The 15606-nt window shown below is 38.9% G+C and overlaps 1 protein-coding gene across 1 annotated transcript; it reads right to left on the minus strand.

The window, feature by feature from the left end:
• Window positions 1–1877: 1877 nt before the first annotated feature.
• LOC141758967 (NADPH oxidase organizer 1-like) lies at window positions 1878–5066 on the minus strand. Its single transcript, XM_074620824.1, has 8 exons — window positions 4899–5066; window positions 4714–4794; window positions 4554–4626; window positions 4150–4333; window positions 3850–4058; window positions 3633–3740; window positions 3201–3318; window positions 1878–3002 (listed from the first exon to the last, which is right to left on the minus strand). Exons 1-8 carry the CDS (start codon window positions 4971–4973, stop codon window positions 2390–2392), a joined length of 1461 nt encoding a protein of 486 aa, XP_074476925.1. The 5' UTR covers window positions 4974–5066; the 3' UTR covers window positions 1878–2389.
• Window positions 5067–15606: the final 10540 nt, after the last annotated feature.

Raw genomic sequence — 15606 nt, forward strand, 5'->3', positions numbered from 1 at the left:
TAAAGGGTTTACGATTCGATATATTGTTAAACTATAAGCAAGGCGATACATTGCAAGTTTTTAAATATAATTTTAGGAAAATTCAGCGTATAATGAACACGCCACCATATGCATACAATCTGAAAAAAAAGTTAAGTTTTTATGCAATAAGAACATTGGGATCTGCATTTGCATTTATCACAGTCCCTGTAACATCCAACATCTGTAGCACTACTTTGAGAGGGCACATACACTGAGAGGGCGCATATCTTTGCAAATGAAATTAAGTATTGACTGAGTTAATCTTTGCATATAAACTATTAATTTAAATCAATAGCGTTTTAATAGTGTTTTACTCAATATTTTTGATATTTTCTTACACCCCTACTCCTAATTGAACTGTACATTTGGACATGCTTTTTTAACTCAGACCTGACTTTCAGCAGACAAGTGTAAGAATGTAAAATCAAGCTTTCTGTAGTTTAGGAATATTTAAAAAATAAGATCATTCCCTCTTCAAGGATGCTTTAACACTATTAAATTCCCCAGTTTTGTCTCATCTTCATTATTGCAACACATTATACTCATATCTTAGCCAAAATAGCATGAACAATTTACAACTGGAACAAAGTGTATCTCCACAACTTTAAAGGTAGGGTTGATAGTGTTGATAGTGCTCAAATACATTTTTTGTTATATTTGTTGAAATTCTCATTACATCCCGACAGCAATAAATAAATCAAATACGCTGACGAAAAAAAGAAAATAATCCGGTATCTGTGGCTGTCGCAAGACTGTAATAAGCCCGTCCAATCATTTCATTCAGCCAAAATGAAATTATTGAACTGCCTGCCTGTCTACCTACCTATCTGTCTGTCTACCTACCTGCGCGCACTCTGCCCATGCACTCATTGCACATCATTGGAGTCTTCCAAAAGCTGCTAGCTTGACAGCTGTGAGTACGAACAATAGCCATGTTTGTTGTTTATGTTCATAATGATAAATATGGGGGAGTGGGCGCCCTGAATGGACGGACTGTCAGTGTTGCCGATTTGGCAACCTTTTTGCTAGATAAAGCAACTGTTGGAGCTAGTCCTGCTAGCTACATTCATTGGAAAAGAGTGGGCTCTGTGTTTTGGTTGGATCATTTTTAAAATCTAGTGTACTCTTGCTAGTTTCTCAAGATTTCCAACCCTACCTTTAAACCGGACCCGGAAATATGGATGTATACTTATATAAATAGTCATATTAGTCCTATCTTTGCTGGCCTCTATTTGTGCAGTTACTTTTAGATTAACTTAAAAACCAATTAATGGTCTTACTCTGTCTTATATTTGTGAGCTCTTGACCCCCCAAGTTCTCCAGGGCCACAAGGCTTTGGAATAGCTTGCCAGGAGATCTCAGGTTGGCTAGCTCTGTATCTGCTTCTAAATGTCTTTTGAAAATCTACTTCTTTCAATAATTTTTTTAAAAAGCTTTTATTATGTGCTTATTTTCATGTGTTTGGTTTATTTTTCACTCATCTCATGCATTCTTATGGTGTGATTTTATTGGTGATTGTGTTATCTGAAGTTTGACTCGTACATACTTGTGCTATTACATGAGTGTTTGCTGCTTTCGTATGTGCAGCACCTCGAAACCTTGTTAAGAAAGACACAATATGAATGAAGATTGTTATTTTTATTACTTCTGGCTATTTATCCCCATGAATAGAAAAGAAAATCATCACCAAAAAGCAAAATGTGGCCAGAGATGTACAAAGCATCTCCTGTAGCATTATACTGGACTCAGATATTTGTATAAAAAAATGTAATGTAGAAATACCTAAAAAGCTATGGTTACCCAAATACTTTCCCACTCTTCTCTTTTATATTAATTAAACAGGGACATTGCGGTACTTTAGTGTAAATTACATTTTATTGACATGTTTATATGAAACTTATACATTATGAAGCTGCATTGTGAATAGGTTATAATGCAGCACATATTACGACAATATACATATGCATACAATAAGCAACAAGACAGGAAAGGAATAATACATAAAATACAGTTAAGTGTAATTACTTAACCTCTTCAACTCAAACAGTCCACTTAAACCCTTAAGTGGCTTCAAAGCTAGATAAAATATTTGTTTACTACTGTATGACAATATCATTTACATTTTCTTGTACTTGCTCCTTCTGACGCTTCACTGAAGCTACATTGTTATTCTTATGGTATTCAGCATGCATTCAGCATACATTTACTGTATCTTGTCAAGGTTGCTTTCTCTTCAATCTTTGGTATGACAAAAATTTAAAATAGAGATACGAACAATGATGCACAAAACACATTTGACTAACCCTGTGGGATTGAACAGTTTAAATATGTTACATGAATACTTCATGAATTAAAGGCTTGTGATTCCCTAGCGGCTGTGGATGGATTCTGGCTGAATCTGAAGCCGGGTCTTTGTGGCCAGGGCTGCCTTGCGGGTCATGGTGGTGCAGCGGGTCAGGATCTCCTCGGTTTTGGGTCTGGGTGGCACCCTGGGAGCCCTTGAGGCCGTCTCACTGCCTTTAGAGCTGACAGATCCAGAGCTGTCAGTGCTAGTGTTGGAGCCGCGGCGGTTGGAGAGGCTGAGATCGGGGCTGACACTAGACTGGGGTGAGGCTGCAGGACTGCCTGTGTGGCTCTCGCGCTGCTCTTCCTCTCTTAAACTTGAGGATGATTCGCTGCTTGAGGAGAAGCTGGTCTCGGTGCTTGCGTTGCTTGAGTCGCTTGTGTTGCTCATGCTGCGTGCACGGCCGTCTGAAGTTGAAGCGTCCCTCTCCATCTGTGTTTGCGACCAGGTCTCAGAAAGAACATCCAGAGATCGGGCCTTGTGGAGACGCCCGAGCACACTGGGCTCTACTCTGGACTGACCTGCCAGGTTCAGAGTGGAGCCGTGCATCTTTCTCTGCAGGCTGTAAAGGCCTGCCTGTGGGTTGTTGTATGGTTGCAGGTTCATGGAGGGGATGTAACCTAACTTGCCATGGAATCTGTGGAAGGGATTGCAAGGAATAGGGTATTTATTACAACTTTGTTCACACTATGGTAACACCCTAGATTAAGTTTAGGAATTTGACAAGACAAGACAATGGAGAGGCATTCATGGACACTGCACAACAACCTCTTTTGATGTGCTCCTTATTCCTATTCTCTATTGTTTGCAGTACAGACAGATAAGATTGGTATACCTTATGAGCCACCAGCCGTTGTCAGACTTCCTCAGCACCTCCACTATCGAGCCAATGGGCACAGACACCTCGTCTTCCTTCTTAGTCGAATAACTTCTCACGGCACAGTACAGGACACCTAAATGTCACAAAAAGACAACAAGTTCAGGAACTGCTTTATAGCTAAAGATTGTCTTCATATAAGTGAGTTTTGGTATAAGGGAATAGATGCATGTTAACTTCCAATGGTTAAAAAGCGCTCCCCACTGTTGGTTGTTTGTAACAACTAGCCTTCGTAGTAATATGAAGTATATGCATCTGACATGCATTGATTGGCACAGTAATGCCAGATGATGCAACAACAATGTTGGGAACAGTTATGTAATCAAGATTGTTAAATCTACGTGCATTCTTGCACATTAATATTCAACTGTGACTATAAGTAACACACACCTGCAAGCTGGAATTCAGCGTCATCATCGTCCTCTCCTTCCCACAACTCCAGGTAGGGAGCAGGAAACCAAGCCAAAACCTTATCTTCGTTCTCCACCAGCCACCAACCTGGAGAGGAAATATAACGTACTGTCAGTATAACAGAAATGGGTTTAAAGGTAGCTCAAGTTTTTTGCTGATTTTCACTAAGCAACTGCATGAAAGGTAAAGCACTGACCTGCAGGGTCTTTGATCAGGACATCTAGCTTCTCGTCCACAGCGACCTTAAACGGACGATTCTTGGTATCCTTTGTCTCGTAAGCAGCCACGCAGCGGTAAGTTTGGGTGACAAATGGGTGAGTGATGCTGCCCGCATGCTGGCGAGTCACATCCCCCCCACCTCCACCTGAGCCATCAGGCAGATCATCAGACAGCAGGATCATGATGCTGTATGAGAGAGAAGTCAGTCATTTAATAATCAAGAACTTCTGTCGATCTCACATATAATCTGAACTAAAACACTGACAAGACAACCTACCTGTTCTTGGTGAAGTCTGGCTGCAGGTCATGGTCTTTGGGCATGAAGAACTGTGTGACCTCTGAGCTCTGAGTCACAGTTTGGTCGCACTTCAACAGTTTGTCACAGTAGCTCTCCAGGAACTTCATGCGTTGGATGGATCGCTTGGATCCATTCTGCTGGAGGCTGCCCCTCCTGGTTTCCCCTGTTGAGAGGAGAGGAATATGTTCCTGGATTAATACTAGATTTGCTGAGAAGAAGATGAGCATAAGAACTATATTTGTACATCGTTTTTCTGAGAAATAGCTAAATGTCATTTCCATGGCTTTTTAGCTTTGTTTGGCTATTCCTCCAATTACTAGCTGTAAATACACAGTTGCTTAAAGGACACCATTTAAATACACCTTAAGTTAAAATAATTTTACCTCTAAATTTGGGGATCACTCTGTCGTTTTTCCTCAAAGGGTTCATGTGAGGAAATCTCTTTTTCAGCTGACTCTGTTGAGAAAAAAAAGATTATTATTCCTATAATATAAACAGCACATTGAATACACTAATTGGGAGTTTTTTTTTTTTTAGACTTACATGGAATTTCTTGAAATCCTTGAAGGACCTGTAGACGATAACTTCAGCCTCGTCAGACCATAACACTGATATCATGAACATCTGTGGAGAGAGAAAAACAAAGGATTAGCTACCAGAAGCTTTCACACAAATACAGCAAAGATATTTAACACCTCAAATAAATAACGTCAGAGTTCTTAACTCACCTTGAGTTTTGGTGTGTCCCTGTGAATGGCTCCGATAATGCGGGCACTGATTACAAAGCGTTGTTCACCGGCCATTGTGTGCTCGTTTGTGTGCAGCTCTCAGGATGAATAGATGCTTTATTGACTTCAAGTCTCTGGCTGAGCTGCCTCTGCTGCTTTGAGAGCCTGCAGTGGTTTATATATACTTCACATAATGGAGGCGGAGTTGTGAGTCAAAAACACTTCAGGGCTGGAGAAAGGGATGCACATGTAGAGGCATGTATGTTATGTAAAGAATAATTACTCGCACCATGTGTCCCAAATAAAACCCAGATGCAAACAAATTATCTACTCAATTATTTACAAAAAGGACCTACTTTAATCGGCTAATAGCAATCAATTACTTTTGATGTAGCCTGGAAATAGTTCAAGTTCAAGTCACCGAGGCACAATTGGATTTGCTGCAGTAGCAAAAACAATACAACAACACAGGGCAGGACACATCTTGCAAACATAAATTAAAAAAACACACACCACGACACGCTGCGTGTGCAAGCAAATTATTTTGTGTTAAATTTGTTCAGAACTTTATTATTCATCATCAGTTGAAAAATGTGCTACATTTTTCCCATATTTGCCCCTACAGTGACTGTAGCCTATGTTATTATTAAATATTACAAATATACTTTGTGACAAATTTCCAAAGTATCAGTGTATTTAAGGGAATAGGTAGACAAGTCAAGTCAATTTTATTTATTTTATTTGACCTAAAAAAGAATAAAAGGAAGAAACCTCAGGAACAGCAACAGAGGACATAGACATTTTGGAAAACATGCTAATTCACTTGCTTGAGTTATCTATGATAAGCTAAGGAGAAGATTGATAGCACTATATATGTGCACTAAATGTTAAGCTAATGTACAGCCAGGAGGTTAATTTTTGTCTTACGTCGTGCAGACTTTGCTGCTGCGCTGACGTCAGCTGTAATGTTGATCAAGCTCAGCCGTGCGTTCAGTCAGCCTCTGACCTGCTCCTGGCCAAGAAGTCAAAAAGGCTACACAACCCCTCGTAAAACCACAATGTATCATTTTTACACTTCAGTTTTTTTATGAATTAAACAGAGAGGATATATTGTGTTTATTATTGAGATTTTGTTACCATTGGACAGAGCCAGGCTAGCTGTTTACCCATTTCCATTCTTTATACTAAGCTAAGCCAACAGTCTCCTGGCTGTAGCTTCATATTTAACAGACACACACACAAGAGTGGTATTGATCTTCTTGTGAAACTCTCGAAAAGATAAGCATATTTCCCAAAATGTCGACATTTCCTTTAATATTAGCTAATCCATGGTTGGGGTATTTTTCTCGTAATGCAAGTAGGCATACATTTGTCAACTTTTAATTTTTAGCACCAGTTAAAAACAAAGCTATTGTTTTGGGGCAAGCAAACTTTCTCAGGAATTTATTACATCAGCTGGGTTTTTTCCTCAATCGCTTCCTGGCATCTCCAGCATCCTCAACTCCCATAATGAAAACTTTATTACACGTGCAATCACTTAACACCTGTCATTCCGGCAGCAATATCCCTTATCAGGAACTAGTGTGGAGAGCTGTGTGTGTATGTGTGTGTCTGTTGAGACTGACTGAATAGGTAAGGGCGTGCATGTGTGTGTGTGTGTGTGTGTGTGTGTGTGTGTGTGTGTGTGTGTGTGTGTGTGTGTGTGTGTGTGTGTGTGTGTGTGGATGGGGGAGCAGGTGTTTCTTCAAAGTGAGGACTGCATGAGAGGGCCAGAGTCAGAGGGGGTTATCCCCACCACTCATCAGATGGACGTTGGTGTGGAGTCCTTGTCTGAAGTGATGCCAGGATTTTATCGCACACACTCGCACAAACACACACAGCGTTATGGTGTAAAAGGTCGGGACTGTCCAGCTATGTGTACGACCTGAGGAGATGTCAACACCTGTGTGTAAAGCCACATGAGGTTTCCCACACCGAGCAAGAGGGCCATGACTCTGTTTTTTTGGGGCATCTGTTGTTGACACGTGCCAGCAAAGGCACAGAGAGCAATACGTACAGCAATGTGTACTGTATATGGGCACAAAACACACTAAAACACACATAACACACTTCAGTCGTTCAGTCCCAAAACAATCACACTTGCCATCTTTATCAGTGCACCAGCTGGTGCTGGACAGGATGATAGCAGGCAACTTGGTCTCAGAATTTGGCTGCAAACGTATGCATTTTGTGAATTAACTGCTGCACAGGATTGTTGGATGGCATACCAGCAGAACAGTAGCACAAGAAATCTCTAAAACACAGTTGGACGTAAATGATTTGCCAGTTCCAAACATTCCATACACAAAATGAGATACGAAACAGCCACCAAAACAGCTGTGTCCACTCACAAAGGTGTATTTTAATCTTATCACAGTTTTACCATAAATATAATCAGAATACATCTTATCACAAATGGTTACTCAGGACATATCTGAGGCAATCTCGGAACCTATTGGCTATCGGTCTGACAACACATAAGCCTCTGGGGGCAGGGGGCTATATTTCTGAGGTTACGATAGCCAGAGATGCTCATTGTTTATTTTTGTTCATTTTGTCTCATTAGCAAATTGAGATGCTAGACTGGAGTTGGAGTTGAGAGACGACGTGTACGACCAGATTGTTTCACAAGTTGCCAGTTTACAAGCTAATTTTATACGAATAAAAAGCTTCAAAGTGTTTCAGATAATACATATTAATACATATTAGGTAAAAACATACAACAGACTATATGAAATCTTTATCAGACTATATAATATTAATTTATGTAAGAATAGACTACCAGATACTGTGTAAATTAACCAGCATCTAGTTCCTAGAAATCTGTAAATGTGCATAAAAATGACCAAATCATAAATCAGTCATGATTAACAATTAAGAACAATAATAAGTAGAAAACAAAAAAAATAAATCATGACTTATTTTAAAATTTGGAGTAATAATTGAATTTTATGATCATTATTATATCTCTTAAAATATTAAGTAAAATTTAAGTAAAATATTACTTAAAAGTGCTATAGATAAACTAGATGTCTCACTCTCTCTCCTCCGTTCCAGTGCATTCACTTCACAACAAGTGGTTGCCAGTTCATTGCAAAACCTGCATATTTTATGGTCGAGTGGAGTGAGAGTCAAAGTCAGAGTCATGTCAAGTGATGAATCTTTCGTGGTTATGACATCATTTTGCAACATGTAGCTATAGGCCTACATTAGCTATAGATTTAGGTTACTTTGTGTGGTGTTATTTCAAGATTCATGTAACGTAATCTATGGTAATGTTAGGGCAACGTTTAGCTTGTCATCTAAGCAGTGGTGTATACAGGGTATACGGCATACCTACCTACCAACCTACTTAATTTTCAGTCGACCACCCACTTCTGACATTCTCTCTGATGTGCATCTTCGTTATACATTATTTGAGGGAATTATAATGTAAGGTAACTGGACGCAACCGTCACTAATGCTAATGTAGCTCCTCAGGGATTGAGTTATTTTTCAAATTTTGTTGCCACAGTAAATATTTTCCACACTAACTGGCAACTTGATCGTAGACGACACAGGTACTACGTCAGACCAACGTCGTTGAGCCATACTATTGGCTCACAAGCCTTGTTAAAAGAGGGAACCAAACATCAGATATCTTAAACGAAGATAAACAAAACATTAATTTTGGACTGAATCATAATTTTTTTTAGGAAAAGCAATTCTTTTATTCAGCACCTTTCTAAAACCTCTGTGGATGATATATATATTTTTTAAATATTTCATCTACATAAAATGTTATCAATAAGACCTTTAACGAATTGGCTAAAACCTACAGTCTTGATTTAACACATAAAACACTCGAGAGACAAAAACGCTCTAAGACCTAAAATAAATGAGAAACTAAGTGAGACTTGTTTGTGTGCATTCCTCGGGGTATGAACACAGAGGACTCATGAAGATCATTTGTAGGCTCCTTGATTCTTTAAAGAGCCTTTGTGAGGATCAGTTCAGAGTTTAGCTATGCAGTGGATCCCTGTGTGCCAATCATTTTATAGCATGGATTAACAGCTCCACCTGCCAAAAAGACCTTCCTTCCTGTCTTAAAAAAAAATGTTCACCAGAATTTTCCACATAGCACCAAAGACACAGAGCATCATTTTGTTTGATTTGGACTCGCTTCACAATCACTTCTTTGTTTGGGTTGCCTTGAAACTGACAATGGAATTGTCAGAGAAATTGTCCAGGTGCATGGCTCATAGCTTTCATTTCCTTCTATCTCTACTGGACATTTACATGAATATTAGTGTTACCATCTTGCAAAATTCACTGGCTGAAAACCAAAACGTGCACATATTAACCAGACAGATTCCTTTGCATCATTCACAAGTGTGAATGGATGTCAAATTAATTTAAAAGTGACTAATTATAGGAAGGGAGTAACTTGCGTCGGTTGTTCAATTACATGAGGACACGTATCGCTAACCCAATTACTTAGTTTACTGCAAACCAAACAGGTGAGGACGTGACATGAAGCACACTTTATGGCTTTCAGCACAGCCCATAACAAACATTGCCAAATTCGGAAGGGTGCAAAAGCACGGCACAAGACGGCGCAAGATTGTAAATGGATCTTCGGGAAATAACTAAGACGTGAACTTCATAAACTTTCAATTGCACAGACATTGCACACCACTGAACTATTTGGTCTGCTTTTACGTGCTCACTACTGGAGAACCATAGGAACTAAAATAAAAATGAAAACAAACGGACATTGATGGTCTTACACATACTGGAGAGGACAGATTCTTTAGTAGTATCATGCTTTAAAGCATTTCAATTGCAAATTCAATCTGTGATCAAATCTACACAGATTTATCTCTAAATATGAAAACAGAACCTCTTTGTAGCACAGATTGGCCTCTAGCCAAAGAATTACTGATTAGATAACGTATATGACCTCAATAACAATGTAAGCTGTATAACAAGTAAGCTGCCGATGTGGCGGCAATCTTGCAAGATAATGTGCAAGCTGTAAATTGATGCCATTATAATAAAGCATTTGGTAAATAAATACACGTTTTAATAGGGAGGCGTGGAGTTGGTGGTAAAAGGGTGTGCAGCTTCTGAGAAGTGTTATCACAGGTAGACGGAAGTAGTTGTGCACTACTGGAGAAACCAGTGACTGTAACTCTATTGTCAGTGCCAGGAAATCAGGTGCACAGAGGTCTAAACACACGTGGACAACAACACCCGAGGTAATTTGCATTCTGATACACCCTCTGGGACACATGAGTCACCCAAAATATAATAGGCAGCGCTGAAATCACTCATGTGGTTCACAGTTACTGTAAATGTTTTATCATTGTTTTGTTTTTGTGTTTTTTATCTTAGTTATATTTTTGGCACATTTCTATCCTCTGATATAAGCGATCAATCAAGCATTTAGTTTGGTTTGATGAATCTGATGTTCTTATTTTTAATGGGTTTTAAAGACCCCCAGGGAAAAGGGAGCTGATGCTAATAAACAACCTGCCATGCATTAACATGTTGTGTAGAAGAGTTAGGAAAAATAGGTCAACATTATGTTACAAGGAGAATATGAGTGACCTTATTTTTAAGTGTATATCTGACACACATACTTACTGCCTTTAGTTACATTACCTGTTGTTCCTTAATGCCAAGGGTAATGTAATGGAACATTACATTGTATGTAATTATGTCTCTTTATGCAGCAGTGAAAAGTTACTGTCTGTGTGCTCTTTGTCTCATGTAGTGGGAAAGTACTGAGTGTTGACTTTTACTGGGACACTGTCTGAGTAAAACAACTCCTTATCTGTGCAAAACAACTAATTTTCTCACAGTCCCTGTTGTAGATTTCTATATAATCACAATGTAATAATCTCCTGCAGTGCACTCTTCTGCAGACTTTGTGTGACTCCGTATAACCAGTGCCTCTTCTTGCAAGAATAAAATACAACAAAGACATTTCATCTGTTTGAGATCCTTATTTCAACGTTCATTAGGACTCATCTCGGAATATTGACAGAATTTCCATTACAATAACAATAGTGGTTTTGATGCCAAAACCTAAAGTGAAAGTGATGAAATGGTGACGTGCTTCTGGCAAAACTTAATTAGTAAAACCTAACTAGACTAGGAGTCTACAGTCTTAGGCACAGTGGTGCTTTGAGCTAAATGCTAACATTAGCATGGCAACATTCTCACAATGACAATGCTAACATGCTGATGATAAGTAGGTATAATGTTTTTGTGCCTCGACTCTTTTGGGAATTCATTCCCTTTCTTGTGGAAATCATGTTTCAGGCTGCGCGAAAAGGCGTATTAATGACACGATGATGTCAAAGGCAAAAGCATACAATAAGACCGCCGTTCTTGCTTTTGCCGTGTAATTTGTATGCCATGTAGTTTGTACTGACTGCAATGTAAATGCATCCAGGTAAATACGCTCAGAGCTAGTGGCATAGAATAAATAGTAAGTTATATTAGAGACATTTGTGACATGTTTCGTAGTGACATTTGTGACGTTTTTCCGTACGTATTGTACTTAGTTTACATAGTTTTTTTAAAAGGCCAACCATGACATTTTTCCTAAACCTAACTAAGTGGTTTTGTTGCCTCCTGCTGGTACTGCACCTTCATACACTCGTGCAATATTGACGCCTTGGCGAGGCAAAACATGACACTGACACGCTATCCTCTGGTGGACAAGCGGGTCTAATACATGCTATGGCGTGATACCAGGTTGGATGTTTACCATATTTACCATCTGCGTTTAGCATGGTAGCATGGTAACATTTGCTAATTAAAATTAAGCACAGCTAAGTACAACTGAGGCTGATGGGAATATAGGCATTTGCCAATAAACCAAAGTATTAGACAAAATTAAAATTTGAATTGAAAATGCTGTTAGATGAAGGGTTAAAGGGTCACACATTTTATTCATCCTGATGGGAACATGAATGTCTGTACCAAATTAAAATCCATTCTATGGTAGAAAGAAAACATTTCACTCAGAGCCACAAATGTCAACCTCATGGCGGCGTTAGTAAAAAAGTCGGGATCACCAAAGTCATTAGGATTCATCTTCTGGAAACCATGATTGTCTGTACAAAATTCAATAGCAATCTATCCAATAGTTGTTGAGATAGTTCAGTCTGGACCAAAGTGGTTGATGACTGATGGGCAGATGGACAGTGCCATCCTTAGTTCCATGCTGCTTGAATGGCTAAAAACTTTCACCAAGTTTGATAATTTTGATGCTCTTGTTTGTAATGTGTTTTAAAGACCCCCAGGGAGCTGATATTAATAAACAACCTACCATGCATTAACAAGTTGTGCAGAAGAGTGACACAGATAGGGCCAACATGATGCAACTAGGAAAACGTGAGTCCATTTATTTTTGGAGTGTACCACTGACACACATACTTACTTACACTTAGTGAGCAATGCCATGGGGAACAAGTGTTTTTTTGATGTGATGCCAAAGGGGTGTGACAAAGCGGCAGTATGTGCTGAGTTGGGATGAGAACATGTTGGCATGTCACACGGCTGCAACGCAACGGTTCTGACTTGGGACCTCTGTTGCATGTCTGTCCCCCCTCTCTGTCCCCCCCGTCCCCCTTTTCTGTTTGTCTATTCACAATCAAATGTCCAATAAAGGTGAAAATGACCAAAAATAATAATAATTCAATAGCAATAGCAATAGCAATAATTCAATAGCAATCCATCCAATAGTTGTTGAGATATTTCAGTCTGGACCAAAGTGGTTGATGACTGACGGTCAGATGGACAGTGCCATCCTTAGTGCCATGCTGCTAGCATGGCTAAAAACCCACAGGACACTTTCAGTGTTAAAGTTTAATATGTTTATAAAATATGGCAAATATTTTAGTTTGAAATCATTTTCTTGAACTTTGTGACCTTCAAAACCAGGTACAAGTACCACAAATACCAGACTCCAAGTAGTTTTTTAATGGTTGTCAGTGGCTTTGGGAGTTCTAGAGTTGATGACAGTCAGTGGTGGCAGAAGTACTCAGATCTTTTACTTTTCAGAATAATGTTCTATCATTTTATTGCATTTATTAATGCTTTAATGTTGCAGCTGGTAAGGGGGGATTTCACCAAGGGATCAATAAATTCTTATCTCCATAATAATACATAATTTATTTCTTGATTATATTTTGTATTAACATCCTGAATCTGCAAAATAACTACAGGTATCAAATAAATGTGTTGCAGAAAATTTAAATACTTAAGTAAAGTACCTCAAAATTGTAGTTCAGTGCAGTAGGCTACTTGAGTAAATATACTAAAGACGACATTGGCAGTGTGGTTGCTATTAATCAGGCAAACTGTGCCACAACATTTCAGAAATACTTTAATCAATAGACGGTTCTTTCGCTTCATTGTTGTCTATTGTTTGTGACACTCCTGAAGAGGAAGTGGCTGTTTCTGTGCCAGAATTAACACAATGGAATGAAGTTGGTGAATTAGTTGGCAGGACTGTGGATCTGACTGCAACCACAAACCCCAAATTAATTTGTTTGTGGTTGTCACTTCTGGTTTTGTAGACAGAAAGGTAAAGTAATTATCAGTTGCTAGTTTACAGTAACTGGAATACGGTCACACTGTACCTGTCCTTATTAATAATTGTGCAGGTTTTGGCTAGCACACACAACTCTGTACTTATAAACTTGTACTGTATGTCAATGTGAGAAACCTCATTGACATAGTGCATTCCCAAAATGCCTAAAACCAACCCTTACCTTAACCAAAACCTAATTCTCACCTGAACCTTAAAGCCAAGTCAGAATCCTGAAACAGACCTTTGAAGGTCTATCCAAAGGGGATGACCAACCCAAATGATGAAAAAAAAATGTTGTCACTCTCAAAGTCTAAAAACCAAATTGGGTCTCCCAAAGATAGATGTATAAGTACACACACATGCACAAGCATGTATCGTTCACATAAAGTACACACATACATATCATGTGCATTTTTTAAATGTTAGCAAACCATAGGTAACTGTCAATTTTACATGGAATGCAGTGCCTTCAGACAATAAGCCTTTTCTCTTTTCTTTTCCTTTTCTTATTCTTATTTCTTTCATTCTTTGCTTATTTCTGCACAGCACAGCATTACATTCACTGTGCTGCAACCACACACAAATAGAACATGCACAAAAGCACCGTGTCACTTCTGGTTATGTAGTCAGAAAGGTGACATAGTTATTAGTTGCCAGTTTACAAGAACTGGAATACGGTGCCATACTTGTCCTAATTAAATAAATGTGCAGGTTTTGTCTAACACACACAACCCTGTACTTATATACTTGTGAGGAACCGCATTGACATAGTTCATTCCCAAATCTTAACCATCACCACTAAATACCTAACCCCAATAGATGATCCTTTCTCTTCATCGTTGTCTATTGTTTGCGACACTCCTGAAGAGGAAGTGGCTGTTTCTGTGCCAGAATTAACACAATGGAATGAAGTTAGTGAATTATTTGGCAGGACTGTGGCTGTGGCAGATACAGGGACATTTTGTGACTGCAAGCAAAGGAGCTTCCACTGTGCTGCAACCACAAACCACAAACCACAGGTTGTCATTTCTGGTTTTGTGGACAGAAAGGTAAAGTAATTATCAGTTGCTAGTTTACAGTAACTGGAATACGGTCACATACTGTACAGTACCTGTCCTTTTTAAATAATTGTGCAGGTTTTGGCTAGCACATACAACTCTGTACTTATATACTTATACTATATGTTAATGTGAGGACCCTCATTGACATAATGCATTCCCAAACCTTAACCATCACAACTAAATGTCTAACACCCACCCCTTACCTTAACCGAAACCTAATTCTAACCGGAGCCTTAAAGCCAAGTCAGAACCCTGAAACAGGCCTTTGAAAGTCTATCCGAAGGGGAGGATCACCCAAAATGATGAAAAAAAAAATGTCGTCACCCAAATTCTTCTGTAATGACTACACCTAACTCATCCATCACTGATTGCACCAATCCACAGACAAAAGCCAACCAGACGTAGCTCTAGTCCATTACATTCACTGTGCTGCAACCACTCACAAATAGGTCATGCACAAAAACACCGTGTCACTTCTGGTTATGTGGTCAGAAAGGTGACGTAGTTATTAGTTGCCAGTTTACAGGAATTGGAATACGGTCACATACCTGTCCTAATTAAATGATTGTGCAGGTTTTGGCTAACAACCTCATTGACATAGTTCATTGTCAAATATTAACCATCACAACTAAATACCTAACCCCAACCCTTACCTTAACCGAAACCGAATTCTAACCTGAACCTTAATACAAAGTCTGAAACCTCAAACAGGCTGTTGAAGGCTTGTCCGAAGGGGAGGACCACCCAAAATGATGAGAAAAAATGTCCTTACTCTCAAGGTCTAAAATCAAATTGGTTCTCCAAAATATATATGCACAAGTACACACACACACATGCACAAGCATGTATTGTTCACATAAAGTACACACATACATATCATGTGCACTTTTTAAATGTTAGCAAACCATAGGTAACTGACAATTTTACATGGAATGCAGTGCCTTAAGACAATAAGCCTTTTCTCTTTTCTTTTCCTTTTCCTTTTCCTTTTCTTATTCGTATTTCTTTCATTCTTTGC

Source organism: Sebastes fasciatus, chromosome 20 (genome assembly GCF_043250625.1).
Source record: "Sebastes fasciatus isolate fSebFas1 chromosome 20, fSebFas1.pri, whole genome shotgun sequence".
Taxonomy (NCBI): Eukaryota; Metazoa; Chordata; class Actinopteri; order Perciformes; family Sebastidae; genus Sebastes; species Sebastes fasciatus.

Coding starts and splice junctions, on each gene's coding strand:
- LOC141758967 (XM_074620824.1), bottom strand. CDS start 4,973: ATGGCCGGTGAACAACGCTTTGTAATCAGTGCCCGCATTATCGGAGCC. Junction 4,059..4,149: donor CCAGACTTCACCAAGAACAG/GTAGGTTGTCTT, acceptor TCTCTCATACAG/CATCATGATCCTGCTGTCTG. Junction 3,319..3,632: donor CGCTGAATTCCAGCTTGCAG/GTGTGTGTTACT, acceptor TGTGACATTTAG/GTGTCCTGTACTGTGCCGTG.